Genomic DNA, 27728 nt, shown 5'->3' on the forward strand with positions numbered 1-27728 from the left:
GTTTTGGAAGAGGTAAAGTTTGTTAATTGGGCAGACAATGGATATAAAGGAAATGTAAACGTTTTTATACAGGATGATTTTTGTGCTATTGGTTTTTTTGTTTGAAGTTTATAATACCTCAAGTGAAGACACGCCTTCCCCTTTATTGGAAGGTGTATGAATCTGCTGGTAATGTACAGCAAGTCATATTGCCCTTCCATCTATTCCTTTCTGAGTATATATCCGTCCAGCATACTTTCCACAGTTCTAATTCCCTCGTCTCGGAGTCAATATCTCCGTATCTTCTTCTAGATACAAATTCATACCAGTAACGACCTGTGCCTATATTAAAACAGAGTATCCAATCATCCGAATTACAATCCAATAATGAGAGCGTTTTGGTGTTTTGACTTGCTGAATCTATTCAGGATATCCAAATTCATTCAAGTTGAAAAACTTATATCTAATCTCATCTAATCCATCAATCCATATTTTCGAATTCTCTATCCTTGATATTGTATTATCACGGTTCTTTTCTTTCCTTTCCTTTCTTTACTTTTCTTTTCCTCAATGATTACAATTTGCAAATTAGTAAAAGATTGTTCTTCTAGCAGTATTATTTTGGGATATAGTAAAGACTTGGCCGAAGGGTTGATGCATTGATGTAATCGTCATGGTTTTGAGAGGAAGAGAGGTAGAGAGGTAGGATGTGTATCTATCTGATTGTCTAGTAAGTAACTTAACTAACTCTTTGGAGGATTGCGTGAAGTTACGTGAGGTTATGTATGGTATCATCAGATAGATAGATAATTAGATAGAAGGAGAGTTGGAGAGTTGGATATCTAAATGTAAATGTAAATACTCCATGTTACTAGTTAGTGGAAAGTGGAAAGTGGTTTGGGTTTGGGTTTGGGTTTGAGTTTAAATATGGGGTTGGAGTTGGCGTGGATAAGGATGAGGATTGTGTATGGTTAGATAGTTAGGGTTAGTGGGAAAGGCGGAGGGAAGGGAAGGGATATACGAGAGAGAAGATGAGATGGGATGTTATTAGGCTGTGACTATTAGGTACTACTATTTCATGGTTTCTCGAAGAGGTGCTTTCCAGCGGGGATTTGGCTGGGATTTGGATGGATTTTTTATACTAGACATAGCTATAGCTATAGATATAGCGTGCTAGTGTGGTGGTGTTGGAGGGAGGGTTGATTTCTTCTCTTGGTATCTGTATAAGATATCGACTCTTATATAGTAGAGTCGGTCGAATTATATGTTGGTATAATTAGATTTAACTTGAATGTGGGAGAACAGCTCTATTAATTCGCTTGAGTGAGGAGATGGAAATATAAGGATATGATGTTTATGTTGATGAATATGGAACTGAGGAGCTCAGATGAAATAGATATTATGAAAAGAGTGAGAACTTGTAGCGGGAAGGAATAGGAGAAAGAGGGAGAAAGGCGAAAGGGGCAGATATAAAACATTGCTGCGGAGAAATATAGACAGAAACAGGAAATAACAAGAAGCCGGATTACCTTCAAATACAGGTCTTTGAAAAACTAAAAGCTAATTAGTGATGACGCAATAGTAGGTAGGTACCTAGGTAGGTAGTTAGTTATAAATCCAAATAGGTGAATTTTTTAAATAATTACAGAGACGAGAGAGATATTCAATATTTGAGAAAATAAATTCACTACTTCTTCGAGAACTTTAGAGTTCTTTCTATACCTACCTAGGTAGGTAATTTTTTCCCTTATATTTTTCCACTTAGCTAGGTACCTAGTAGTTCTTTTCTTTCACTTTAGATTTTTTGCTGGATTATTGTTATTACTAGGGGGTTTTGTGTGAGAAGATAGATAGGTATGTATTTGTGTGATATGGATGGGATTGGAGAAATTAGTGCTGTGGAAGGGTGTTATATTGGAATTGGGTTGTGGAGGTTGGATGGAGGAGAGATGGTTTTTGGGATGGGGAGAGTTTGATGGGATTGGTTGTAGCAGTGTGGAATGATGAATTAGTTTATTAATCGATGTTTTATTTCTGTATGTTTAGTGTGGTTTATACTTCAATGTCCAGATTGGGAATGTATGAGTGAGTTGAGGAAATGTGTGGATGAAAGGTTTGGGAAGCGTGAAGATATGAGGAAGTGATGACCTCGTCTCTAGTTGTTTGATCATGGAGCTATGAGTTGCGGAAATACAGAAAAGAACTATGTTGAAAATTAAAATTTGTACATCTTTTTTATCTTCAACGATCTTGCTTGGCTAACTGAGATGTAAATAATTGAATGATTAACCTTAACTCTTGTCACATCCGTTTAACGCCTAATCGCCCGCAGCACCCCATAACGAAAGCTTGTCGTCAAATATCTATCTATACATGCATTTTATAACCCTTCATTTCACGCCCATGCCACAATGCCCAGTTTCTAACACGCACAAAACAAGGAATCAAAATGCCAAGATATATATCATCCAACCATGAATAACCTATTCCAGCACCATTCCAAGAGACCAAATCTCCACAATATCAATACCGTACAGAACCAGCAATCACCACCAAATCACCTAGCTACTTCCCACCCGAATCGCTCATACCACTCATTACCATCGGGTGCACATTTATGTCCTGATGCTTTTCGCAAGCCCATGCTCCAGTTTCAATAAATGGGTCAGGACCCCATCCCTTGAATCCAGGTCCCACGCTGCTTCTAGAGCTACAGAGACTGGAGTTTCCTCGCTTACTCCATTTCTTGGCCTTTGTCGATGAAGATCTGTGAGCATAGGATGGGTTTTGAGGGGTAGATGAAAGAGTATATGGAGATTCGTTCTCTGTCAGCCAGGAACAGAGCGGCCATGAGTAATTTTGGACAGAGTATGGCTGGTCTTGTGTGAGGTTACCATTGTTCCAGTTGGTGTTGATATCTTCAAAGTTGTTGCTGGTTTCGTGAACAGGAGGTTCTTGATTTGTTGTCAAAGCTTCGTTGTATGAAGAAGCATATTTCGGGATAAAATCTTGATATGTGTAGACATGCCGGTCAGAAGCATTGAACTCTGGCTCTAATCTATGGGTCTTAGGCTGCATGACCAGGTTTATTCCAGCAGCATGGATGGCAAGCTGTGAGCAACTGCAATTGACCTCACTGTAGACAGGAGGTCTAGTTGCTGAGATGGGTTTGATACAGTACTGACAGATGATGGTCCAATCATCTAGATCATTCTGATATTCCTTTTCCCCTTGATAATTATGAGCAGGAGGAGCCATCTTTAAATATCAAAAGAAACTTATCGAAATGTTTAGTTATGTTGCGGCTGACAAGGCTTAGGCGTGTGACATGCAATGCGGGGTGAGAACGAATGGTGAGTGCGATTACCGACGAAGGCAGATTGGTGGTTTACTAAGATAGTATCCTAAGATGCAGGAAATTTAGGGGGATTAGTGATTGGGAGAAATTAAGGCTGAGATGATGATTTAATATATATGTGAATATGATATGCTTGGCTGAAGTGCGAATATCACCACAAGGCTTGAAAGTAGAATAACTCTGTTGATGATAAATAAATTGAGAAAACAAGAAGGAAACCAGCTATACTTATAGACCTACTCAGAAGCCCCTCACCGCAATACTCGTAATAAAGGCATGCAAAAGGGCGGCTTAACTATAACTTCCTACTTCATGTATAGCTCTAAGCTTTGTGGTCATCTGGATGTACCCGAATATCGGAGTGCATTATCAGAAACACACAGCGAACTGCATGCCGAACTTCTTCCAACGCCCTACTACGCGCAAGGCTGTGATGAAGGAGGAAAGCACCGCGGTTGGAAGTCCATGATATCGATACGAGACTGCGTCAGGCACCAATCATTCGAGGCAGTGCTGTCTGCCTCAATTTGTTAGAAATGTATGATGATTGGCGCAACCAACATTTCCTTCGGCTGCAATTAGTGCTCCTATGAATTGTGAGAGAGGTGAATTCGAAGTTGGTTGATTGGTATTAGTTCTATCATGGTTCGCTTATCCTCGGGTGACATGAGTTATCATCAATCTTTAACCAGCCAGAGGGACACCAATCATAGGTTCGAATTCATCTTCTGGGGAAGGAATTGAGTTACAGGATAAGCAACTAATCGCCTGTATGCTGCGATGCGCAAATTTGAAAAAATTCCCTATTCCGATCGACGTTAACCGCCAGCTAGTATAAATTTATCAAATGTTCCACTGAGCATCGCGCCCACTCGCTTTCTCTCTAGTGATCGTCCAATAAGCTTGCAATCTCGACACATGTTCTCAGTTAATCCATGCCGAGTTCAGACATCTTGACCTCCGGAATCGCTAACAATATTGCTTTCCGGTACGACAGTATGTTTACGGCGTAAGGATACATCAAAATAGCCCGCCCGGATACTCAACACTGCCCCAATAGATAAAGCGAATAGTCTCGTCTGAAGTCTGATTCTTTTCCAAAGCAAGCACTCGCGGAATATATTGCACCTCAAGTCGCACAGCACCGGCTTATCATGCGGCTTTCGTCCGACTGGCTAGGAGCTATTCAATTCGGGTCCAACTTCATATCAAAAACTCTAATATATCAGTAGGTGTCGTATATTGAGCAATTGTTGAAAGAATTCCGGTGACCTCAGTGCCAAGTGATAAAGTCAATATATTCTCGGGAGACGCCGCGTTCCGCGTGTTATTGAAACGAGACCTTTTTCATGAGGCTCGTTGCTTCGGTTTTGAGCCTCAAATGACGAAAATGACGATATTATGGCTTTCACATGTTATTAGACGTATTACTCCCTTGTATACTGTGTTGCAAGTTGCGAGTTCCGAGTTGCGTAGATCGCGGACAGGTAGACATGAATTCTGCGGCCTAGAAAGGAGTGTAAGTAGTGCCTAAATGTACATAAGATGAAGCACATGTATCGTGACGGCAATATTGCCGATCAGATATTGGATTTGACCAGTAACCAGCTGGATTTGGCAATTTCAACTTTCAATACGAGAAGCCAGAGAGGGCGAAATGTGATCTGTTGTAAAATTACCAAATTCTTCATGCTTTTCTACCAATGATATCTAACAGAACCTCAAGACAACCATCTAAACACCTTCATACTCCGTTTTTGAACACGCCTTATTAAGTCCACAACCTACATGTACCATCTGCACCAGCACTGACAAGCCATGGTTCCTTTGGATGCCAGTCCACATCCATAACACCCAAGGCACTCTTGACTTTGTGTCCCTTCAAAACCTTCACTGGTACGATAGTAGCATTCTCCATAGCATCACTGACAACCTTTCCGTGGAAAATTTGCAAACTACCATCATCACTAGCATCAGCGAACAATGGAAGTCCACCTTTGTGGTATTTCACAGCTCGAATAGCTTTGTTATGGAAACGCATAGTCTTGTATGGGCGAGTAGAAAGGTCGAGATCGTGCCACAAGAGACGACGATCATAAGAACCAACAATAAGATTATCGCCTCCGGGATGAATATCAAAGGAGGAGATCCAACGAGCACCGGGTTGAATGATTTTGACCAATTCCTGTTTTTGTAAATCGTAACTGCGGATTGTGCGTTGAGTGGCAACAAAGAAAATGGGTCGAGATGGATGGAACTGAGCAGTTTGTGCGATACCAGGAAGACGTCTGAAGGGGATTTGTGTGAGATGTTTCGAAAGTGTGTGAATTGCGACGGCCGACTTTTGGGCGGTAGGAGATACAGAAGAAAAGAAGTCACCTCTTCTGTGCCAGGTGATGACTTTAACTGTAGATCTAACCGTGATCTTGATCAATACACCTTCATCTTGTAGACGTGAGCTAGGACGAGCCCAGGTTGCAACAGGCTCTTTCTTTTGCCCGTTTGCTGTGAGTGCTTGAGTGGCACTTGTTGCATAACCAAACCCAGCATCCAGTAGCTCTCGGCTATTGCTTTCAGCAACAGGATCAATTATGGTGGGTACCATAAGGAATATTTCCTCCCCAGCTGCAGCTGAAAGTATGATGCCATCTTTTGCTGGGCGCCATCTCACAACGTTGACGGCCTCCTCGTCTCCTATTTGTGCGCTCCAAAGTTGCTTTCCGGTTAGAAGTTCCCAAACACGGACAGTGCCATCATCACCACCGCTAGCCAACCATGTTCCGGAAGGATCGATAGCCAAGCTTCGCACTCTACCTTCGTGACCGCGGAACAGTGTCTGCGTGACGGTTGGGAAAGGTTTAAGTTCCTCAGGCTTCGGCAATTTTGGCAGTAAGGAAGCAGGATCGATGTTTAGCCTGTTTTTACGAACTCGCGGTGCCAAATACAGATCAAGCGAACGTTCGAACCTCTCATTAATAAACTTGTCATATCCCGGAACTTTCCGTAAAGAGTCATATGCAGTTGGTAGGTATTCCTTTTCTCTATCCTCAGGGTCTGTAGCCTCCCATTCCTTTCTCTCTGCTTTAGATGGGAGATACTCTGGAGGTGGATTGTAACTAAGATCATAACCAGGTGGAGGTGGTTTTGGAGCTGGGATTTTCATGATATGATCTGGTTGAGCCTCCTCGTTCTGCCATATATCGTAATGACGTTCCTCTTCCTCGTCTTCGCGTTCTTGAGGTGGTCGGTATGGTAGGATTCTACCCTCTCGAATGGCTCGGACTATCTTCATAACTCGTTTGGCCTCATGTTTGGATGGCAAGAAACGTCGTTTGGGCTCAGGAGCTGAGCTCAAAGGCATAATCTCCTCGATACCGCTGAAATATGGAACATAATCCTATATAAAGTCAGTCTTATAACACAATACAAATACCGCAAGAAGCGCTTACAGGATATGGGTCGTAGCCATCTTCAGGAGCCTCATTTGTTTGTATCCTGCGCAAAACCTCCAATTCCTCTTGAGTCAAGTTGAGAGGTTTACCCGTAGAAGGATCCGTAAGGCCTGTCCATCCCTTCGGTATATCGATACTGTCTAGCAATGCATCAAGTGCTTCACCCTTCGCAGGTCGCATAATTTTCTTTCCGTTGATATCATATCCAATATGAGGATAGGAATCGTAAAAAGACAATGGAATATTTCCAATAGTATTGTTTGGCTCTTGCGCATCCGAATCATCTGAGTCGTAAACAGGGTTTATCTCCTCGTAAACGTAACAGATAACTCCTCCATTGGCGTCCTCTCTCACCACACGTGTAGTTGGGCTTATCATCGTCTTCACCAACACTGTCTCTTCATGTGATGAGGGGCAGCTCTTGTCTCAGATTCCTCTCCTTCGCCATTCTCTGAGGGTACCTCGTCACTATACCCTTATTACGGTCCTCCTCATCCAAATCTTCTTCGTCTTGACTATACACAGGCTGCGCTGTCGTCGGAGCATCTTCACTTTGCGACAAGGATTCCTTCTAAAATTCCATCACCAAATTCTGCTTCAGACTCCACATCGGATATCTCAGGTACATCTCGGGTAACAGCCTTGCGCTTTCGTTGGTTTGTTGGAGGTGCCATTTTGAAATAATTTGGATATTGTTTACAACCTTAGAGCTTTCCAGAATTTTTTTCCTAGAAAAATTGGTGGAGAGCTTATCGGACATTGTTATCTTAGCGCATTTTCTCATCGGGAGCAAGAGTCTCCTTCCAACAATATATCATAGAGTACAGTAAGAAACAACTATTCGCATCTTTGCACTGAATCAAATGTCACTTCATAACATTTATTATACTAATTTATAGCTACATTTCTTTTTTTGGTGATCATCGATTATTGATTATGGTAATGAACTCAACAGGTAAACAGAAAAGATACTATGGTAAAACATCGGGCTTGTGATGAGTGCAGTGAGTAACTCAGGACTAAAAGAGTCAACCTTCATACAATGGCTGATTAGATGAATATAGGAGTAAGAAAACTTGCTTGCTCAAAGGACCCAAATGGATGTGAAAGATGTGTGCGGGAACACATAACATGCCATTATTCTGAACAGAAACCAATGGGAAGACCGAGAAAGCGGCAATTCATCGAAACTACTAGAGATGAACCCATCAATGTACATGGCCAGCTACAATCTCTTCCCGATGATGGCACATTACCCCCTTTCTTTGGCGATGAACTTGAAAATTTCGATGGTGCCAACTTTACCGAACCATATTTTGCCGGTTCGAATTTCAATGAATCTGGAAATGCCCAACAATTTACACAAGCTCTTCCTCTGGACACCTCAAATCCTCTTTGGGCCTCGGACGCGGAGGGCGGCCAGGGTATATGGCAATTCGAGGATGCCGATATACTAGGTGACCCTCCTATCGATTTCAATAATACAGATATGCATAAGTCTAGTGAAACCCATCCATTAGCCAACCAAGTGCTTGAACCATCAACAGGAGCAAATCTTTCATCTTCCTCGCCTAAGAGAAGTGATGGCCCATCTCAAGTTTTAGGCGATAAGTGCAGCTGCTTATCATCAATGTATTTGTCACTTTCAGCACTGCAACAGTTCCCAAGTGAAATTGATGAAGCTTTAAAGGTCGTTCGTGGCGCCAGTCTTGTGGCATCAAAAGCCATTTGGTGCCCCTCATGTGGTGCGATAGCTTTAAATTCGCCTACACCTCCTATTGAAGCATTCCAAAACACGATGCTTATTGGAACCATATTACCTATCATAGCCAATGGGTACGGTCGCTTATTGAAGATGGTTGATGAAGCGACTGCCGTGGCCATTGCCAAAGGTCAAACCAAAATCTTTAGATGTGGTGATTCCGATGGATTATATGAGCACCAGAAGCCATTTGATCAGGCAGCAAATTTTATCTATGAAGTATTCCCTATGGCAGGCAGAGAAATGCAACCGGCAGAGTGGCGAACTGCCGTGAGAGCTTTATTGCGAGGCGACATTTATGGTCAGGAGCAACCTGGATACAAGTATAAAGGGCTAAGAGATATCATCTCCGAGATGGAGCAACGACAGAACGCTCGTCATAACATATTGGATGCACAAGTAGCAGCTGGTGTGCGATCCCTGAAACATGACCACTTTCCGGATTTGAAGACCGCAGATTCGGCCGCTAAACAATGCAATGGAGATAGAACAAGAACTTGTTTGGAGATTCTCAAAATAGCTAAGATGGCTGTAGATAGCATTGTTATTGCATAATCAAGAAGTGGTTTGTGATTCGCTTTGGAAATTTTGCTTCGCATATCGAAATCAAAGTTGATCGTCGAGTTACTATATTATGTGGCTGCGGAGTATTGGACTTGGTTTAGAATGTTTTGAGCTCGCTTCATTTTTGAATCATAAGCTTCAGTGGACGTTTATTGCCAACCATTTAATATTCTATCCTATATTTCATGCTATCTAGGCGACACAACCACAAAAGTGTCTGATAGGGTACCACATTTGAGAGCGGAAGGCAAATGAAGAGGGATAAGTTCATGGTTGGCTAATTGGCTCCTGACCACAATCTAGTGCGGATAATGAAGAATCGAGTGATGGCCTGAGCCAAACATCGTCTCTTGATTCTTTGATTCGCTTCTCAAACAGCGTATTTTTGTAGCTTGATTTGCAGTTCTCTCTTAATGAAAATAGGGCGCTTCTCAAAGACATTTAGATGAGCAACAACGACCGGAATACGCATCAGGCAGTGGCCCACTTCCAAGCCAGTGTGCTTTACAAGAGTGCTATTTTCGTATCCAATTTTCCTGGGATACAAAAGATTTCATCCCGAAAAGTAATCATGGTAGAGACATTGAATTTTACATTTTTCAGTTGTTAGCACTTACACTTTCTTGGATCTATTCGCTAAATGCTCTAATTATTGCATTTGACATCCCCATAACACTAGAGGCGGGGGGATACAGTAACGCCTTTAGATCAGGCCTGGGCATTCAGAATCCATGAGAGGCAGAAGAGATAAATTGGAAACAGCCCTCACAAAACTAGCTACTGATTAGGTACTTACCGAACCATGGTTTTCTAGAGCAATGTTAACTATATTCATTGAAGTATCTGGACAGGGTGCTTGGCAGTCTGACTAGCATACTAAATACAAGCGATTCTATCTACAGAAAATATTGAATATTTGTATATAATCCCTCGCTCGATGCTTATAATTTAATACCCTGTATTTGGAAAGGACAAGTCAATCATCCCAGATAATTGATTTATACAATTTCTTTGTTCATACTCTTTTTTTTTTTGATAAACTCAATGTTGTGAGTAGTTATCTGGAACTACTTCATTGCTTGATCACAAAAATTGTCTCATTATTCGTTTCAAGACTAGGCTAGACAATGGTTCAACATCCATAAATTCGTAAATTCGTATACATCGTCACAATCTAATCTATTTATCCAGACAACGTAACCATATTCATGTACAGCTCTCATCCTTTTCCCTGCCCTCTGTCTTTTGCTCCTGTGTCTTTACATCCTTAAACCAGAATGGCCCAAAATTCCGGTCTGTAGTGCAACTAAACCAATCGGAACAATGAATCTATCCAGACAATGAAATCAATGCTAAAGAATTTAGTCCTGTTGGCCTCTCAAATATTAAAAGTTCGTCCATGGTATTGTGAATTGTGGCTTTTAGATACCCTGCCTCAAACCCTCAAACCCTCAAACCCTCCAACTTTCCCACCACAAACTCCATCAACACCCCCGCCTCCAGCCCAGTCAAATCTTCTCTAACCGCCAAACATCTTTCCACCACCTCTTTATATCCTCTCCCAACTTTACTTCCCAGCCCCGGCACTAAATTCTGCACCACAATCTTGTCTCTGAACCTTTCGGCCGAATAATGCGGTTTATGGTACGTTTGCAATATTTTCCACAAACCAATCTCTAGTAATATTAATCCTAGAGAATATATATCAAAAGATTTACAATACTGTTTGCGCGGACAAGAAGGGGAATGTAGAGAGGATGGATGACGGTGGAGATCTGCCGCAGTGGGATTGCGCGATGCGATGGACATTTCGCCCATATGATCTGGGCGTGAAGCATCGAATCCGAGGAGGTATGGTGTACTTATATCTGGAACATTGTCCTTTTCTTTCGAGATTCCTAGACTTTTCGTGTATGCGCTGGGGAAAAAGAGGATATTGCTACTGCAGAGATTTTTATGCAGCCAGTCTAATGAATGGAGAGACCAGAGGGCAACAGAAAGTGTATGGGCGAGTTTAAACCGATCGCCTAGGTCAGGGGTGCGGAAGTCGCTGCTGGTGATGAGGAAATTGAGAGTGGAGGAGGAGGGAGCAGAAGAGGGAGAACGGTAGATGAGTCCGTAGCGGGAGGAGGTATTGTCGTCTGTGTAGCCGAGACAATCGATCGTATGGAGGTCAGGGTGTCGATCTGAAGCGCTGTGAATCATTCTTGCGAGGTCATCTATTCGACGGAGGTGATTTAATCGAGCGTCGAGGTCTTCTCTATCATACTCCACCCATTCCACTATGATTTCTTGTGATTCTACTAGTGAGGGATTCTTGTACTGTCCATGAATTCTTGCCATGTTCGCATTCTTGACTACCAATGCATGGCGTTGAATCTTAAGCGTATAAGTTGGCTTGAAATTTTTGGTCTCCTTCTCATCTAGATTGATTCTTAATTGCTTGAGATTGGCCGAAACATTCAATGCTGGATATACCCCACTACTCGCCGTCTCCAACATTTTCAGCTTGCCCAAATCGCGATGCGCACCTTGTAGTAGCTCATTCGTCCATGTCCTATGCAGGGTCGCTAATCTTGACGGTGGAAACAGTTGTTCCAAACCATCGTTATAGTCTTTCAGATCCTGTAAAAGCACTGTGAACTTCTCCTTGTCGCCAATAACCCACTTGACTCTCTTCGACAACTCGCTCCTCAAACTCAGCTTTCCCAACCCAAACCCTCCTTTCTCTGTTTCCACCCCTTTCTCCCCATTCTCCCTCCCCTCTATCTCATCTCTTCCCGATCTTTCCTCCACAACCCCATACCTCTCCCTCAATTTCTGAAAATCTGTCATAGTCCTATACAACTCACTCAGAATCTCCATGGCCAATCCCCTCATCCTCTCATTCCCAATCCCCTCCTCCCTTTTCAATTCCTCCTCAAACCTCCCCTCTAACACTCCCCATTCCCGTCCCCAAACCAACAATCTCATCTCCTCAATCTTAATCTTACAAATCAGTTTCTCCGAGTCTCGTGTGAGGTTAGATGCGGTCGTAAAGAGTGAGTACGCCGTTATACAACCGGAGAAGATTTGGCCGAGGACTCCAACTGCCCCGACGATCGAGAGAGCTGTACCGAGAACTTCGGCCATGATCTCGGCTTGTCGCGTATGTAATGTGAGATGAGCGAGATAGATTTTGGGTACACGTGAAGTGTATGTATCGTGATATAAGTGTATGCAGGAAAATGCCAACAAGTAGACTTTACATAACTAATAGGCTAATAACCAATCTCAAGCCAGATGCACGGAACCCATCAATATAGCAACAAACAACATAGATGGAAGAATGTCAATTATATCATTGAAGAAAATGCTCATGGAATTGACAGATCAGCTTGTGGCCAACAGAAGAAAAATTAAAGTTGCATGGTGGTGGCTTACGGGGATTAGCAATGCTGCAGGTTGTCTGCAGCTGTAACCTTAATAATAATAAGTGGGTAGGCCATCTTGCATTTGTATGGTAAGAAGATACTGATTTAATAGCAGGGCCCTAGCAGATCGATTGGACAAAACTGTAAGACTTAATCTTCCTCCGAGTCTCAAAAGGTGTTTCAATTTGATCCTGAAACAATAGTCTTTTCACATTAGTGAAGCATTAGAGAACACAATGTTTAGCTTGTAAAACATTCATATACTTGATAATTGCCAGCTTCGAGATTTACATTTGGAAGATGTTGAAGCTATACTTAAAAGCAAGCGTCCAAGCCTCCTGAATCTTCCTTGAGAGGAAGAACGACATAACAATAATAATAGCAAAAATTTCCCTCATCAAATTGAACTCCGCCTTAAATGCACGGCTTCCTGTTTAATTTTTCCTGAACCTTGACCCCCTTACTCTCATCTCGTTTCAAACTCACCACAACAGCTTAATAGACCTTCTTCTTCTCATCGATTGAGTATTTCCCTGGTCCGCTGTTGACAAGGAGGAGGAGGCCTCCTACAATGGATAGAATTTGGAAGAAATCATACTTTGCGAAGTCCTTGTGGGGGTGGTGTTCGTGAAGCTACGGTAAATCAGTAAATTGCGTCGCGCGATCAATAGGGTTCGACTTACAGTCCAAAAGTTGTTCACCAATACGTTGAAAACACTCAAGATAAGAACAAGCATGATAGCACTGAACTTTGCCTTGAAGCCCACGACAACCATAACGCAGGCTACGAGACCGAAAAATGCCACAATCACTCTCCAAAGGCTCCAAGTGCCACTGAAAACGAACCCGACAAAGAGGAAGATCAACAAGACACGACCAGCAAGCTGGAAGTACATTTTGCGGTCCTTCTCATCTATTTCTGGGAGACCTGCGAATGCCTTTGATTTGCGGACCCATGAATCGGACAAAACCATCAATAGGCCTCCCATGACTGAAAGATTTCGGAGGAAGAAGTTGAGATCGAAAATGAGACCATATCCGAGAGCTTGTACCACTACAACGCCAATCAATCCACCAACAGCATAATCCGAGTATCTTCGTGCGATAACTAGTGTAGAGCATGAGATCATAGCGAGTACGTTAACGATTAGGAAAAGATGTGTGAGACCGCTTGGGACTAGAAGATTGTTAACCATGCTGTGCCATGTTTTGGACAGATATGTAGCATACTGTGTCGGTAATCATGCAGATATAATAGCTGATCGCTCCACTGTGTAATTATTCTCAATGCATCCTCCAAGAATGTAACAACAATAAGGAATCGTCCGATAGCTGGCAAGTAACTGCAGAATAAGAGAGATTAGCAGATTGTAAATACGAGTAAATTAAGCACAGAAATAGACAGACCCCTCAAGCTGTCCTCTGCGGGGTCCTGTGAGGGACATGAACATACGGCTTAACAGGATCACTTAAAGTATCCAAGAAATCCTCGATTTTGCTTGTTTGCTCCCTTATCGCGTCGAGAGCACCGGGTTCATTCGGTTTGTCCATACCGCCCATACTTGGTCCTCCTCCAAATGAGTTCTGGCCACCCAAATTATACCCTGCAGTACCGCGTATTGACATTGTCGCAGTTCTACTGAAGTTGAACCAAGAAGCAGAAGAGAATTTAAAGAAGCTGGACTTAGTTACTTTCAATTAACACCAAGTGTCTTGTAGTCGCTGAGGGTAAATTGGTATGAATTCAAAGGGGTGGGTGGAGTTGTGAAGAAGGGGGATGGGTGCATTGGGCCTTTTGAAGTTTGAGATCTTTCTAAGATTCTCGGTAGAATAACCTAAAGGACAGATAATGGTCCCGAAAAACTTAATGAGTTACCCCATTTAGCCCTGCTGCTATATGCGGAATGGAATACAGTCGATTCATCAATTGTTTCAATGAATGAATAATGAAATTCACAAAGCTCTTTCAATTGACTTTGAGTACTTGTAATCACAATAGAAGTTACTATAATGCCATTCGAAATAAAACTCACACAGTGCAAGAATAAGTTTCCAAAAGTTTATTATTTTTCGTATCTACCTTGATGTTTCATTGTAGGATTTGCTCGCTGTCACACATGATTTTTTATACCGTAGTTTGTGATCCCAGTTTCATTCTTCTCCTCAACAACACAGGGCACCGATCTGATGTCTCTGATTAAACGGTCTCATCTCGCGACTTGGAAGGGGAATTTTGACGACGTCAATTGCCCCAACGTATAACTCCAATTCACATAGCTTGATGCCGCCTTACCGAATTCTAAACGATATCCCGCTATAACACCCTAAATCATTATGGTAACATATAAATACGGATCCAAAAGGTATTCTTTGCAAGTAAAATCCTCAATGGAAAGCACTAAGATCCAACGGAACACTGCTCCCACGGCCAGCCCGATATTTCTTGGGTCCACCAATAAACTCCCGAGGTTTGGGAAATACTGATTCGTCGGTGAATTTCCATCTAGAATCGTTGATTGTAACTCTCCTATCAGAGCTGGCGGTTTTCGGTAAGGTACCGTTCGACGATAGAGTATATGAGCTAGAATCCATTGGGTGAGTTCTTCCTTGTTGTTGACTTTGACTTCTTGATATTGGTGCAGCTGGCGGTGCAGGCGGAGATGGCGCTCTGTGTGACGATATAGAGGGTGGTCCACTAGATGGGGGTGGCGGCGGTGGAGGGGGTGCACCCATTGGTGATGCTTGACCGGCAGCACGAATTGCTGCTTGCATAGCAAGACTCTGACCACCTCCATTAGCCGAAGGTGGAGACGTTGGTGGAGGAGGGGGCGCATGTGCTCGAGGTGGGTTACTGGGAGGGCGCGGAGCTGGAGAAGGTGGTGGCGGCGGTGCAGCAGGCGGTGGAGGGGCCGAAGAAGGAGGTGGAGGTGCGAATGATGATGGCGGTGGTGGGGCTGATAAAGCTGATGGCTTTCGAGTCCCAGGAGGTGGAGGAGGTTTCTTGCCAATAGGAGGTGGTGGTCCCTTGAGAGAAGTTGAAGAAGCAGGTCGAGAAATTGATGGCCCAGCAGTTTTTCGCAAATTGGCAATCGATGGCGCGAATGTAGGTGCCGAAGGACTGGGCTGAGGAGGAGGCCGGGCTGATGGTAACGGAGGAGCTGCATTTATTGGAGGTCTAGGAGCTGCCATACCTGGTGGTTTAGGCGCAGAAAATTCGGGTTCTGATGTGAATGATGAATCTCGATTTGCTGTTAAGAGTTAGAATCTATCCTATCTTCAAAGTGCATAAAGCTTACCGCCAGTGTCTACTCCTCCGCCTCGTTTCTTTAACTTGGGCATGCCACCTGCGAAAATTCCTCCTAACTGTGGAGGTTGTTCCATTCCTGCAGACACGCCGTTCCCATGTTCACTGTCACTTCGAGCTCTGTTTCCCCCAGGTACGGGTGGTGCGCCGAAACCCCCAGGAGGTTTTGCCATTCCAGGTACTGGTGGAGCACCTCCTATTGGCATTTGCCCAGAGCCACCGGATACTTTGCCTACTATTGGTGCCGATCTGTCGTTGGTTACAGCCTTTTTGAGTGTTCTTCCTTTTGTGATATCTGACAAAAGTGCGCCCTTTAACATGGTTAGCAACTCGAACTTAACATTGTACAACTGGGGGATTTACTCTATTGGCAGCGACCTTCGCAGGTGGCCTTGATGGCATCGATCCTGGGGCTCCTCCAGGAGGTGGAGGGGGAGGAGGACCACCAAATCCCGGTGGAGGAGGAGGTGGTGGAGGAGGTGGAGGAGGCATGGTTTTGTGAATAACAGTTGTTTAAGTTGATTAAGTTGATGGGAAACAACTTTTAAATGTATTTTTGAATGAGTTGTTTGATCAAAATATTTGATGGTGGGTACCATTCAAGCATGAAAGCCAAGAGAGTTGCGTTCAAACAGAATGAGTTAATTGTATGTTTCAATGCTTCACAGAAGAAGCTTAAATAGAAGCTCAGAAAGTTATCTCGGGTTCACGCATTATGTTCGTCGTCACAATTGTGGCTCATGCGTTAACTTCAGCCTTCTTTATTAGTCAGCTACATCAAATTTACAGGGCCGGGGAACAGGGTTATGATATTTCGATGGGATGCGGGTTTGGCGGGCTCTGACTACAGCTCGTCCAAAAACGTCAAGTTGAAGATCATGAAAACTTGATATTGCCCTACGAGATGTCCAACCGCCTCTTCAAGCCTCGGTCGGATGTGTGCCGTTTATGCGATTTCATAACTTCTCAAAAGCCCTCCATCAGACAACAACGTCGTCTTTTGAAAGCCATTAACACCACTTCTCCTCGTACGTTTATCACCACTTCAAGAAAACGATCAAGCAAACCACTAAAGTCCGCTCCTTTCCATTCTTCGCGAAACTCCTCAGATTCGAATCCAGCGCATGCGCCATCACTGCGGCGGCATATTACAGAAGCAGAGCTAACACAAGAACTAAGGCATGGGGTCCGGGCCTGTAGTCAGTTACTCTCAGAAACTGTCCCTTCGGAGAAGGCTATTCTGAATGTTCTCCATACATGCCGTTTGATTGCCGCAGATGTTGCTGGAGAACCCGCCAAATCATCAGAAGCAAAGAAGGATGTAACCGCTGCGGCGTCTTTACTTTCTTTGGCTGATCGAGGTTCGAAGGAGTTACGAGTTCAAAAGCTAAACCGCGAGACCCAATTTCTAGTGGATGAGCTCTCGCAAGCCCTATCTTCAATTGTCTCTAACGAGGCTGTCTTCATATCACCAGAGATTTTGGAATTATACATCAGCGCGCAATCGTGTCTAGGAAAACCAGAAACATTCCCAGGAGTATTTTATTTATATGCGAACAAACCGATACTGGTCGACGGTTCCGAGCCGACACAATTCAAAAATCAAAATCCAAACAAGGTCAACAATGCCATCCCAATGGCTATAGCAGATCAAGCTTTACAGACAGCGATTGATGCGAGGGAGCTGGATGTAGCTATGGATATCATTGATACGGCGTATGCGCAAAAAGCATTTCGCCGTGCCAAATTTATCCGAAAAGGATTATTACCTGCCACTGGACTTGGCATGGCACCTATTGCAGCATATGGTGTTGCATCACAACTTGCCATGTTCCAAAACACTATGGAACCGGGCATGGCTACAAACATTGCATTCGCTGGAATCCTAGCATATATGGGGTTCACGACTACTATTGGTGTGGTAGCTGTGACGACAGCTAATGATCAAATGGATCGCGTAACCTGGGCCCCTGGTATGCCATTAAGGGAGCGCTGGATTCGTGAAGAAGAGCGGGCTGCGATAGATAAAGTCGCCGGATCATGGGGTTTTCATGAAAAATGGCGGCGTGGGGAAGAAGAGGGTAAAGACTGGGATCGATTAAGACTATGGATTGGCAATAAAGGAATGTTGCTGGATGCGGTGGAGCTTATGGAAGGTATGGAGTAGATGAGCTTTTAAGGAGGTATGGATGAATGAACTTTACTTTAATGTCTGTCGATCTTGACGACCTGCTGATTTCGCTAGCGCGGAAATCGCTTTAAAATATGATTATATCGGAAGTTATCATTCAGCCTCCCGGCCCTTGCAGACCTGTCAAATGCCTTCCTTTGCTATTTTAAAACGTTTAGTTTAACCTGAACTATTTTGCGAGCGCAAAACGCAAGTCAAGACAATAGATATATAGGTGGGACCTAGTTGACGTGTACCCAATTGAATGCAGACTTTTCAACACGATGTGTCTTCGTAAAAATTGGTTGTAGACTAAGTTCAACGGTTTCGCAAGCGAGGAGACGGCTTCAAATAAGGTGAACTCTAACGTAGTATGTGAATCATGAAATTTAGACTCTGAAATACCCCCCACAATAAACCAAGATGTTTTTTTTAATAAATATTCACCAGTCCCGCGTCTGTTCGAAGCAGCTGAAACGTTTACTCTAAACAGCAACCAGTCTAATTATTTTCTATTATCATTATTTTACTTATCTTGAGAATCACTATGGCGTCCAATGTAACAGATCTAATGCAATTAGAGCAGTGTCTTAAGCATGGCCATTTCATGCATAGTCTGAGTCCAGGCAAGGTAAAGAGCATCTTCTGGGTTCTATTCTTGGTTGTGCACGTCATGTTGACCATTGCTTCGAGTACCTTTACCAAAAGTGCCAATATAGCCACGTATGTTTATCCCTCTCCAGTCCCCTTCATCTGCTATGCGATGTCACTGGCGAACAATTAACAAAACCGTTTAGGCACATTAAGACGGCAGAACTTCACCCTACAATTTCCCGAGACATTTGTCAAAACCTGCTCTCCAAAAGTAAAGCGAAACATCGCCGCACCCAGATTCGGTGCATCTACGTCTCCTTCTTATGTTTCATCGTCGCGCTTTTCTGTACAGTCTTCGAAGCCTTCGCCGCATTCTCTCTCGGTTTCTGCCATAAATCGGACATGGCTTTCCTATATTCGTCATTCTGGACATTGCTGCAGGTGGGAAGTACAATTGCCATTTTTGGTATTGTGTTGGCTCAGCTGTGGTCATTTATGGGAAGGGAGTCGCTTCCGGTCAAGTATGTAATCGTGATTTATATGATACCTCTTAGTTTTCAATGTATTTTATTTTTGAGCATTTCATGTCATTTAGCATTTCATCGATATTCTCTCCAGTGCCTCACTCGGAGATTCCTCTCATGATTAGAACTATTGCATTTCTGTCCACTGCTCTTGCCCCCATGCTTACGAGGACGCTTAATGTTGGATGGGCGCTCCATTCATTGAATGCTTCGTTCGCTCCAATGCTTTGAATGACACATCTTATTGAGTACCTCATCTTGTTTAATACCTAAGTACCTAAGCTTGCTGAAATGTTTCATGTTACCTAGCTTTGTCGAATTCGAACTGACTGGTTTTGTGTAATAGTGTGGCAATTGGAACACCTGTACTAATCATAGCTTGGCTGGGTGTTGCCTTCGAATATCTATTCAAGGCCTGGCTAAGCGCGGCGACAATAAAGAGTTTTGAGACTTTTGTGGATGGTTTGATAGATTCATCGCGGTAAGTCCTTTCTATCTCTTCCAAACAGTGTGTCCAATAGTCCGGAAGTAGTCCAACAATCACAGGTTTTCGAATATTGAAACTATTTTCAATATTGAATTCATTTGGAGCATTCATGTCTTTTAGAATATCCACACCTTTTGGAACCATTGGACACACTACTCCCAAACAACCCACAAAACCACAACCCACAACCCACAAACTAGCACCCACACAGCCAAAGCGAAACCTCCGCAGAAACCGAACCCAGCACGCCCTCCATCCCCCAAGCCGAACTCCTAGGATTCACCATAGACAACCGTCCCATAATCTCCTTCAACAAATTGCCCTCCCACGCGCTGCATCCCAGTGCTCATCATTTTGCCACTGCCGAGGATGGCCGCTCTATATACATATACGGGGCTCTTCCCAGCTCTTCCGCAGATGTTTCCGCAGATAGCAATATGGATTCTGTGGTGGTAGGATCCATTGTTTCGGAATCGCGGGGAATGTCCCGTGGTATAGGGTTTCAGGATGAAGGGGGTGCTGTATCTGCGCGGGCATCTATGTCTCGTTCCTCGAGAGATGGATATCTGGGTAGTGGATCGGATGATTCTACATTGGGTAGGAGTCTTACGGCGGGAAATTCTGCATCTCGGGGATTTGGTTCTGATGAGGCGGTTTAGGGAGGGGTAGGGATGGATGGGTGATGTGTGTGGAGGATGAGATGGGAGACTGTGAGGTGTTAATGCTTGGGAACCCGGAAGGGGATATATCCTATGGGTGTGTGTTGAAGGGACGGGCGTTTGTTTATGTTGATGATTATACCATTGTTATTACTGGAATGCTCAATGTGGCGGTTAAAAGCTTAAGTGTTGGAACTTTTTGGGAAGATGGATTGGGATATACTGGAGAAAAATTAGTGTTTACTTTTACATACTGTTATATAATCTTACATTGAAGATTTGAATTGAAGTTCATTGCTTTTGCTTTTCTATATTTCCATTAATCTAGCTGTAACCTAGTCAATCTCAGTATTCAAGAGCCTCCCCCCTATCATTGGACTACATTCTGTAATATCATTGAAGATAAGTATATTTTTCTTCCTTCTTCTTACTAATTCGGCTATATTTGACTTTTTATCACTTTTCACCCTTTTTTCTTTAATTTCACCATTCACTTCCATCATTACTTCCATCATTACTTCCATCACTGACTTCCATCACCCTCTCCCGCATTCACTTCCCACTTGCTACTTCTCTCAAAGAGCCGGATGCATTATCCATCAGAATACTTATTTCTTTAACTCCCGAGTCGCATTCTACACAATGAGATTGACGTCCAAACTCCTTATACACCAATATTATACCACATATACATACTAGGTAGTAGCACAAATCCCAAAGGTATATAAACTTTTATTCTCTTATAATCCATAGACTATGCATAATAGAACCATCTATCTAATCATGCCACGCTCAACGCTTCACAACATCACACATTTAACGCCAACCCTATCCTAAACCGCTCTCCCTGCCTTCCCAACCTGTATAATTTCTCCCGTCCTCTGCTCATCACTCCTCAATACTGGCCAACTGGCTCCATCTGCCTTTACCAATGTAATTTCCAATTTTGTGCCCATGATTTTGAAGGACGAGGCTTCTGTATCGATTGCGCCGAAGAGTGGAACGATGCTTTTATAGCGTTTGGGAATTGCGTCTGTGGTGGGGAGATCGAGTGTAAGTTCCTGAGAGGCGGAGAAGGAAACGACTGCATTATCTTTATTGATTTTCTTGAGGAAAAATGAGGCGATTACTGAGCTCGCTGTCTGGTAGAAATCGTATCTGTATTTATTATCATTAGTTTCATTTCCCAAACTTCCCCAAGACGTCATTTCAAAAATAAACAGAAATCACTCACCTAACCGTCTCCAAAATCTCCTCACCCCCCTCCTTCGACTTCCCCTTCCCTCCACTCCCAATAAACAAATGTGCATCTTTAGATTTACACCCCTCGATCTTCATAAACTCATCAAACTCCAACACTCTCCTCTTACAACATGTATAACCCTTACTACCCTCATGAAAAATAGGCACACCGGGATGAAAGACACATTTTTCCCCCTCTCTACCCTTCCCCTCATATTGTTTCCCACAAGCTTTCCTCCTACAGGTTTTCCCTACCGGGATCTCTAGGGACGCATCATCGTCTTCAGATTCTGCTGGAGGAGGAGGAGTAGCAGCGGATTGAGGAGCTGGAGCAATTGGAGCGCGGGAAGGCTCAGGAGGAGGGGATGGAGCTGGGGATGCTTCTGTAGATGCAACTGGAGCTGGTTTCTTCTCTACTTGTGGTGGATGATCTGTAGTGCTATGTTTACCGGTTGTGCAAGGTGGAATGGAGAGGAATTCGTCAAAGGTTAGGACGCGGGGTTTGCAGCATTTCCAGCCTAGTTTTTGGGTATATTTTAGTATTAAACATATTGTCGAGAGCTTTTTGAATGGATGGTATAAATCAGCATACCTTTTTGACCCTCATGGAAAACTGGTGGTCCAGGATGGTAAAGACAGTCTTCCTCTGAATCAGTATAAACCTTCCCACAAGATTGGTGTACACATTTTTGCGCCATCTTGTCTAATTCCCTCTTCAATCAAATCAAGGTCAAGTCTACTCTGGTAAAGAAGGAGGAAGCTTTACAAAATAGAATTCTAATACGAGGATAAAATCTTGTGTATCGCAGATGGAAAAGTCTCAATCAGCTTTCCACCTTCCCCAATTTCTAGAATGCTCTAAATGATTCTGCCGTGGAGAATGTTGTTCACCGCTTTTTGCTCCGTCCCGCTGGGAATTATCCTAACCGGGGTGTAGGGTAAATCATACCTTCCCCGGAGCGGTTATTTTCTCGGGTCATTATCAATTCGACGACTTTGAGGCTCAATAGTCAGAAGTACTTAGATATCTAAACCACTATGCACCCAACAATACGATTGCTCCAAACATGTCGAATCACGCTCTTCACGCGAGCTAACTGTTCACTGTGTACCAACGCCAAAGATACATTATTTAAAGTTCGAGAGACGAGACCATTTGTGTATAAAGAGATTGCTGTCATGGAAGATGGACAAAAGCAGTGGAAGGATTTATACGAATTTGATACCCCTGTGGTTAGTGAATGTTGATGCACAGAAAAATATGATTTTGCTGACAATTTGCGTTAGATTCACGTCAGTAGGGAGGATGCTGGGGAAGAACAGTCTGAATTGGCGTCTAAAGCGAGGAAATTGATGCATAGATTCACTGAAGAAGAAATCAAGGCAAAGATGGATGAAGTGGAAGGGAAGAGCTCTGTTTGATCTATGTTGAAACTGTACCTCTAAAATCTATTCTAGAATATCAAGAGAATTGGTCATGCTGTGCTAAAAACAAGAGAAGTATCTGTGCACTGGTCACCAAATTATCTACCATAAGGACCCGTCAACTTAGGTCCGTCTTCTTGACCTTTCGCCTTATTGACAGCAGCAATTACCCCTTGTGGTAAGATATGCATATCTGTTGCAACACTCATCATGTGAAACCCTTGATCGGCGTATCCTTTCGCTTGCTCTCCACTAGTACAAAAGATTCCAGCTTTCTTCCCAGCTACGTTTGCTGCTCTCAGGATCTTTGCGATTGCTGAATGGAGATTTTCATGCATTTGCCCTGCAACAACAGGGTGGCCGATGTTATTTCCAAGATCGAAAGGTCCGATGAAAAGAACATCAATACCAGGGACAGAAGCAATGGCATCGATATTCTCCAGTGCTTCCTTGGTTTCGATTTGTACCATGGTTAAGATGCTATCATTGGCTTGCTTCAAGTATGCATCAGAGTTCAATTCGGGGTCGAAACGTTCATGAGGGAATGGTGATCCGAAACCTCTCTGGCCTTGAGGCGGAAACTTGGCACTTTTCACGAGCTGTTCGGCTCCCTCGGCTGTGTATAGGAGAGGTACAAGTACACCATGAGCTCCACAATCCAAAGCTCCTGTTAAAGCTATTAATATCTCGAAAACACATGGGAAAATAGCTTGGTGACTTACTTTTAACCATCCATCCTTGATTATCAGGAATCCTGACTATTGGGCTCACTCCACAAGCAGCAATTGCCGGGACTGCATCATGCATTGCGGCATCTGTTGAGCATTAGATAAGTTGCGACAAATTATTCAAGAAGTCATTTGAAATCCCATTGGTTCTCGATCTAAGATCAAGCAAAGAAAAGTATATGAGAAATGAGATCTCAATAATTGGGTAGTGGGTAATGACAGAAATTCCGTTAGTCCAGAATCCTAGTGTGTCCAACAGTCCAGACTGCGGCAACAATAAGATACTTTCAAATATTGTAATGGTTTAGAACATTCAAATCCTTTGGAATTTTGAGATATTTTGGAATGCTCATACTACATAAAATGCAGAATTTACTTCGGACATTTGATATTTTTTCCAGATGTTGAAAACTCACATTTCGCCTACTTGTCTGGACTGTTGGACACCCTTGTCCAAATGCAGTCTTGATTCTGAATTTCCCAATGTTCGATAATTCTTGAATATTTGAACACAGATTCATTTCCCGAATGAAGTTATTGTTTCAAAGGAATCCCAAATAGATTCAAGAATCTAGAGTCCCTCGTTGTCCAACTGTAGTTCGGACTCAAAACATCACAATGATGACTCATGCCACTTGGTTATAGTAGATCTTCCTAGTCCCAATGACTACATCCGCCCAACATATCATGAAGGTACGAGCTACAGCAGGAGATCTGATAGATGATGGTACTTCTACCACGCACCATCTTCCGTGCACAATTGGGAGTATCTCTAGTTTAGAAGGTATATCAAAAAAAACTCTCCAAAATGGAGCAAACTCACCATCTATATTCCCATGTTCACAATCCACCAACACCCAATCAACACCCGTCCTCGCCAAAGTCCTCGAAACATTAGCACCAGGAATCATCTGCCAACAACCCATCGCCGGTTCCTTTCCTTCCGCCATCACCCTCCTCAAACGATTTGCTCCTTGCATGATTGAAGCCATTTTATGATAACCGTGTCCGCTTTTGATCGGAACTCTGCTCTTCAATGGCTTGGGAAAAGTAAGAGATCTCGCAGTAGATCTCCAAAAAGGGTTACAGCGGGAAAGCATGAGGTATCAAAGGAAGCAGGAGCGATTTCTGTTTTTTGGTCTTTTGTTGCATTTGTTACTGATACTGATAGTGAACTGCGTTATCGGAAATACTAACAGCCGTGACTACCCCACATTTTGCTACACTGCACAATTGATGGTTCCTGCTTGACAGCTTTGGGAGGGAGGGGCTCATTATTTTATGATTGGTTGAGTGTGCACAACTCGTGTTGTCCCGAGGGTTAGCTGGAGCTTTCTATTCCATACGTTTCAGATATTTGAAAGGTCGATTTGATTGTCGAAAATCCTCTCTGCCACTCGCAAGAAGGATATATATATGTCAACTGTTGCATGTTGGAAGAATGACTCTCCCAAGAATCAGTGCCATGAATTAATTCAAAGAGCAAAATTCATGTAACATTATTTACATATTCAATCGTGGTACAGCATTGATATTCCAAGAATGGGAATTTTTGCATCCCCATCCCCAGACAGAGCTAAGGAATTACTAAGAAAGGCGCGGGGGAAGCAAGTACCTTACAAGGAAGGTGGGGTGTTTCAATCATTTCAAAATAACCCCCCATACAAGAATTTATTCCTTGTTTACCGTACCATGAACCGAGATGTATCTCCGAATACAAAATATGAAGGTATTCCCAACGTCATCAGCATCATCTTATGCTAGGCGATGTTGATCTTAGCTGCATCTGACTTGAAAATTTGGAGCATCAGCACAGATTTGTACTCGGCTTAGTTGAAGTTGGGAGTAGAGGTTGCCGATGAATTGAAGTCTTTTCCCTTTACCCCTCATTATATGCTTTGTTACATGGACTTTCCCCCATATTTGAAACATGCAGGATAATTTCTTAACCGTTTGTCATAGAATCATCAAAAATCCTCGGACAGAGCATCAAAATGAATTCCATCCTTGAGCGCAGTTGTGACACTGCTTTGACCGGATAACCGATTGCATCTTCCGGATTTCCAAGTTACAACATAACCCATAACCTTAATGGCTTGGACTCCAGACGAGTCAAGGTCAGCTGTTGTGATCAAAAAATGCATATAAGCAGCGGTGTGACCATGAAGTATTTTGTGGATTCAACGAATTGGACGTGGTGAGAATTCATTGTTTGAAATTTTTGATCGAGCTGGCTTCTCTCAATGCCTAGGTAGCGACGCTCGTGAACGCTCAGATGGATGCAGCATTTCCCATAGCCGCGGTGACCCCCACGTCTTTGGAAGAGGATCCCCATGAAAACCTAATGTAAGCCACAGCATGGGTTTCAGTACATGATGCGAGAGTCCCGATCGGAGACCCGCTACAATGACTAGGGAAGTCATCAGCGTGACTTCTAATTTCTAAACCACGGTTGTGGGAAGAGGCGGATGGATTATGGAGATGAATGAAAAGGAGAGAGAAAAATTAATTCTCCACAACTTTTTGGTAATAAAATGTATGAGCCATTATCCACCCATGTAGTAAGAACAGGAATGGGCATGAATTTAGGCAAACTTACATTTACTCCGTTTATTAGTGAGACTATAGTAGAAATGGTACTCGAGTATGCAGTAAGAAGAAGTGATGTCGACAGTTGACGTTGGGCAAGGCCGATATAACCTTGTAGCCAAGTCGCACGAATGAAATGACAGGAAAAGCAACGAGAAAAAAAAAAGCTCGCACGAACCTTGCTTTCTATTCATTCTACAATAAGCTTCAGAAGCCAGAAATTTTCAATGACACAAATGATGGAGTCTTTGTGTATTATATTAATAAATGTCCGAAATTGGATACAGATAATCGTTGAACCCCTACCTACATGACAATTTGTCCGTTTCCAGACCCCCAAAAACTCACACAGACACGGGATGAAAACGTTGAAAGTTGTGTCCGCCAGGCTGCGTTTTGTACTGCATCTGCGTCGTTTACGACCCGCGTGAATCGTTTTATTTCCCTTAGACAGTAATCATAGACTTGCTCAGCACTAGGTATGTACTTGCTGTATTGCTACGTATACAACTTACAGTACGGACGGAGGACATCTATGGCCATGACTATCATCTCGCATCTCTGCGGTATCACCCTTACGCCTAATCGAGGATCAGACTTCAAGCGATACCACCTAGAGGTTTTGACCATGCCGGTGTAGAACTTCCATTTTCATCACAGTGCGTCCGTACTTCGATCCAGATGGTTTCCACGTTTTTTTCATCTAATTGAACCATTCAGACCTCCATTCTCCGCTTTTCCATCATTTTTCCGTGTTCAAGGAGAATTTGCTAACTAGCAGCCCAACCTAATAATGAATAATGGAGTCCATAAAACTCATCTGAACCTTCTTCATTTGTCAGGAAGGGTGAAGCCTAGTATGAATCCAGGGCACTGGCTGGCCGAAATATATGTCTCAAGTGGCAGATTTTTCTCTTTGCTTCTGCTTCTGCTCGTGCTTCTGCTCCTCTTTCTGGTCTGGAATCCGTCTGTTTCTGGAATCTCAGGTACATGATCCGGAGCCGGCTTACAAGGAAACCTTGAATAGCAGGGATGTTTTTTATTTCTTTTATTTTTTTCTACATCTTTTTCTCATCCGTGCAACGCAGCGCGCAGCTGAGAAGCGGTGATGAAAGAAGTGACTAGATCTTCTAGATGGGGCCACAAGGGTCTTCGAGACTTCTCTTCAAGCCTTCCAAACTTCTTTCTGTGGGTCACATCAACCGTGCCAAGTTCAATTTCTCTTGGTACTCCGTACACTTTTTCTTCCGTCACCCAAAACTACTCTACCTCGTACTCCGTGCATAGTACATACCAACCAGTTGACCCAATCTCCATTTCAAGGTCTCCTTACTATTTTTAATAAGGAAATGTAGGCACACGACCCACCGCCACTTGCCGTCATTTATTACCATACCTCTTACTCCAGGATCCTCATTATTATTTGCTATATACCTCACTCCCCTTTCCACATCGTGAGGCTTCCATTGATTGTTTGA

General features: G+C 43.2%; 14 protein-coding genes across 14 annotated transcripts; 4 read left to right on the forward strand and 10 right to left on the reverse strand.

The window, feature by feature from the left end:
- Positions 1-2544: 2544 nt before the first annotated feature.
- Positions 2545-3237, reverse strand: SS1G_06673 (predicted protein; the record flags this gene model as incomplete). Its single annotated transcript, XM_001592382.1, has 1 exon — positions 2545-3237. One exon carries the CDS (start codon positions 3235-3237, stop codon positions 2545-2547), a length of 693 nt encoding a protein of 230 aa, XP_001592432.1.
- A 1871-nt stretch (positions 3238-5108) lies between these two features.
- SS1G_06674 (hypothetical protein) lies at positions 5109-6969 on the reverse strand (the record flags this gene model as incomplete). The annotated part of the gene is made up of 2 exons (XM_001592383.1): positions 5109-6734; positions 6787-6969. The coding sequence occupies 2 exons, from the start codon at positions 6967-6969 to the stop codon at positions 5109-5111; spliced, it is 1809 nt and encodes a 602-aa protein (XP_001592433.1).
- A 368-nt stretch (positions 6970-7337) lies between these two features.
- Positions 7338-7463, reverse strand: SS1G_06675 (predicted protein; the record flags this gene model as incomplete). The annotated part of the gene is made up of 1 exon (XM_001592384.1): positions 7338-7463. One exon carries the CDS (start codon positions 7461-7463, stop codon positions 7338-7340), a length of 126 nt encoding a protein of 41 aa, XP_001592434.1.
- Positions 7464-7945: 482 nt separating this feature from the next.
- Positions 7946-9106, forward strand: SS1G_06676 (hypothetical protein; the record flags this gene model as incomplete). The annotated part of the gene is made up of 1 exon (XM_001592385.1): positions 7946-9106. The coding sequence occupies one exon, from the start codon at positions 7946-7948 to the stop codon at positions 9104-9106; it is 1161 nt and encodes a 386-aa protein (XP_001592435.1).
- A 1452-nt stretch (positions 9107-10558) lies between these two features.
- SS1G_06677 (hypothetical protein) lies at positions 10559-12247 on the reverse strand (the record flags this gene model as incomplete). The annotated part of the gene is made up of 1 exon (XM_001592386.1): positions 10559-12247. The coding sequence occupies one exon, from the start codon at positions 12245-12247 to the stop codon at positions 10559-10561; it is 1689 nt and encodes a 562-aa protein (XP_001592436.1).
- Positions 12248-13023: 776 nt separating this feature from the next.
- Positions 13024-14154, reverse strand: SS1G_06678 (hypothetical protein; the record flags this gene model as incomplete). Its single annotated transcript, XM_001592387.1, has 4 exons — positions 13024-13161; positions 13212-13705; positions 13759-13871; positions 13982-14154. 4 exons carry the CDS (start codon positions 14152-14154, stop codon positions 13024-13026), a joined length of 918 nt encoding a protein of 305 aa, XP_001592437.1.
- A 759-nt stretch (positions 14155-14913) lies between these two features.
- Positions 14914-16324, reverse strand: SS1G_06679 (hypothetical protein; the record flags this gene model as incomplete). Its single annotated transcript, XM_001592388.1, has 3 exons — positions 14914-15776; positions 15825-16143; positions 16196-16324. The coding sequence occupies 3 exons, from the start codon at positions 16322-16324 to the stop codon at positions 14914-14916; spliced, it is 1311 nt and encodes a 436-aa protein (XP_001592438.1).
- A 412-nt stretch (positions 16325-16736) lies between these two features.
- On the forward strand, positions 16737-17999 carry SS1G_06680 (hypothetical protein; the record flags this gene model as incomplete). The annotated part of the gene is made up of 1 exon (XM_001592389.1): positions 16737-17999. The coding sequence occupies one exon, from the start codon at positions 16737-16739 to the stop codon at positions 17997-17999; it is 1263 nt and encodes a 420-aa protein (XP_001592439.1).
- Positions 18000-18904: 905 nt separating this feature from the next.
- On the reverse strand, positions 18905-19057 carry SS1G_06681 (predicted protein; the record flags this gene model as incomplete). The annotated part of the gene is made up of 1 exon (XM_001592390.1): positions 18905-19057. One exon carries the CDS (start codon positions 19055-19057, stop codon positions 18905-18907), a length of 153 nt encoding a protein of 50 aa, XP_001592440.1.
- A 987-nt stretch (positions 19058-20044) lies between these two features.
- On the forward strand, positions 20045-20266 carry SS1G_06682 (predicted protein; the record flags this gene model as incomplete). The annotated part of the gene is made up of 1 exon (XM_001592391.1): positions 20045-20266. One exon carries the CDS (start codon positions 20045-20047, stop codon positions 20264-20266), a length of 222 nt encoding a protein of 73 aa, XP_001592441.1.
- An 833-nt stretch (positions 20267-21099) lies between these two features.
- On the reverse strand, positions 21100-22206 carry SS1G_06683 (hypothetical protein; the record flags this gene model as incomplete). Its single annotated transcript, XM_001592392.1, has 3 exons — positions 21100-21424; positions 21501-22026; positions 22101-22206. 3 exons carry the CDS (start codon positions 22204-22206, stop codon positions 21100-21102), a joined length of 957 nt encoding a protein of 318 aa, XP_001592442.1.
- An 825-nt stretch (positions 22207-23031) lies between these two features.
- SS1G_06684 (hypothetical protein) lies at positions 23032-23740 on the reverse strand (the record flags this gene model as incomplete). The annotated part of the gene is made up of 2 exons (XM_001592393.1): positions 23032-23600; positions 23656-23740. The coding sequence occupies 2 exons, from the start codon at positions 23738-23740 to the stop codon at positions 23032-23034; spliced, it is 654 nt and encodes a 217-aa protein (XP_001592443.1).
- Positions 23741-24287: 547 nt separating this feature from the next.
- SS1G_06685 (hypothetical protein) lies at positions 24288-24653 on the reverse strand (the record flags this gene model as incomplete). Its single annotated transcript, XM_001592394.1, has 2 exons — positions 24288-24433; positions 24485-24653. 2 exons carry the CDS (start codon positions 24651-24653, stop codon positions 24288-24290), a joined length of 315 nt encoding a protein of 104 aa, XP_001592444.1.
- Positions 24654-26785: 2132 nt separating this feature from the next.
- Positions 26786-26890, forward strand: SS1G_06686 (predicted protein; the record flags this gene model as incomplete). The annotated part of the gene is made up of 1 exon (XM_001592395.1): positions 26786-26890. One exon carries the CDS (start codon positions 26786-26788, stop codon positions 26888-26890), a length of 105 nt encoding a protein of 34 aa, XP_001592445.1.
- Positions 26891-27728: the final 838 nt, after the last annotated feature.

The sequence above is a fragment of the Sclerotinia sclerotiorum genome, genomic scaffold (genome assembly GCF_000146945.2).
Source record: "Sclerotinia sclerotiorum 1980 UF-70 scaffold_8 genomic scaffold, whole genome shotgun sequence".
In the NCBI taxonomy this organism is placed as follows: domain Eukaryota; kingdom Fungi; phylum Ascomycota; class Leotiomycetes; order Helotiales; family Sclerotiniaceae; genus Sclerotinia; species Sclerotinia sclerotiorum.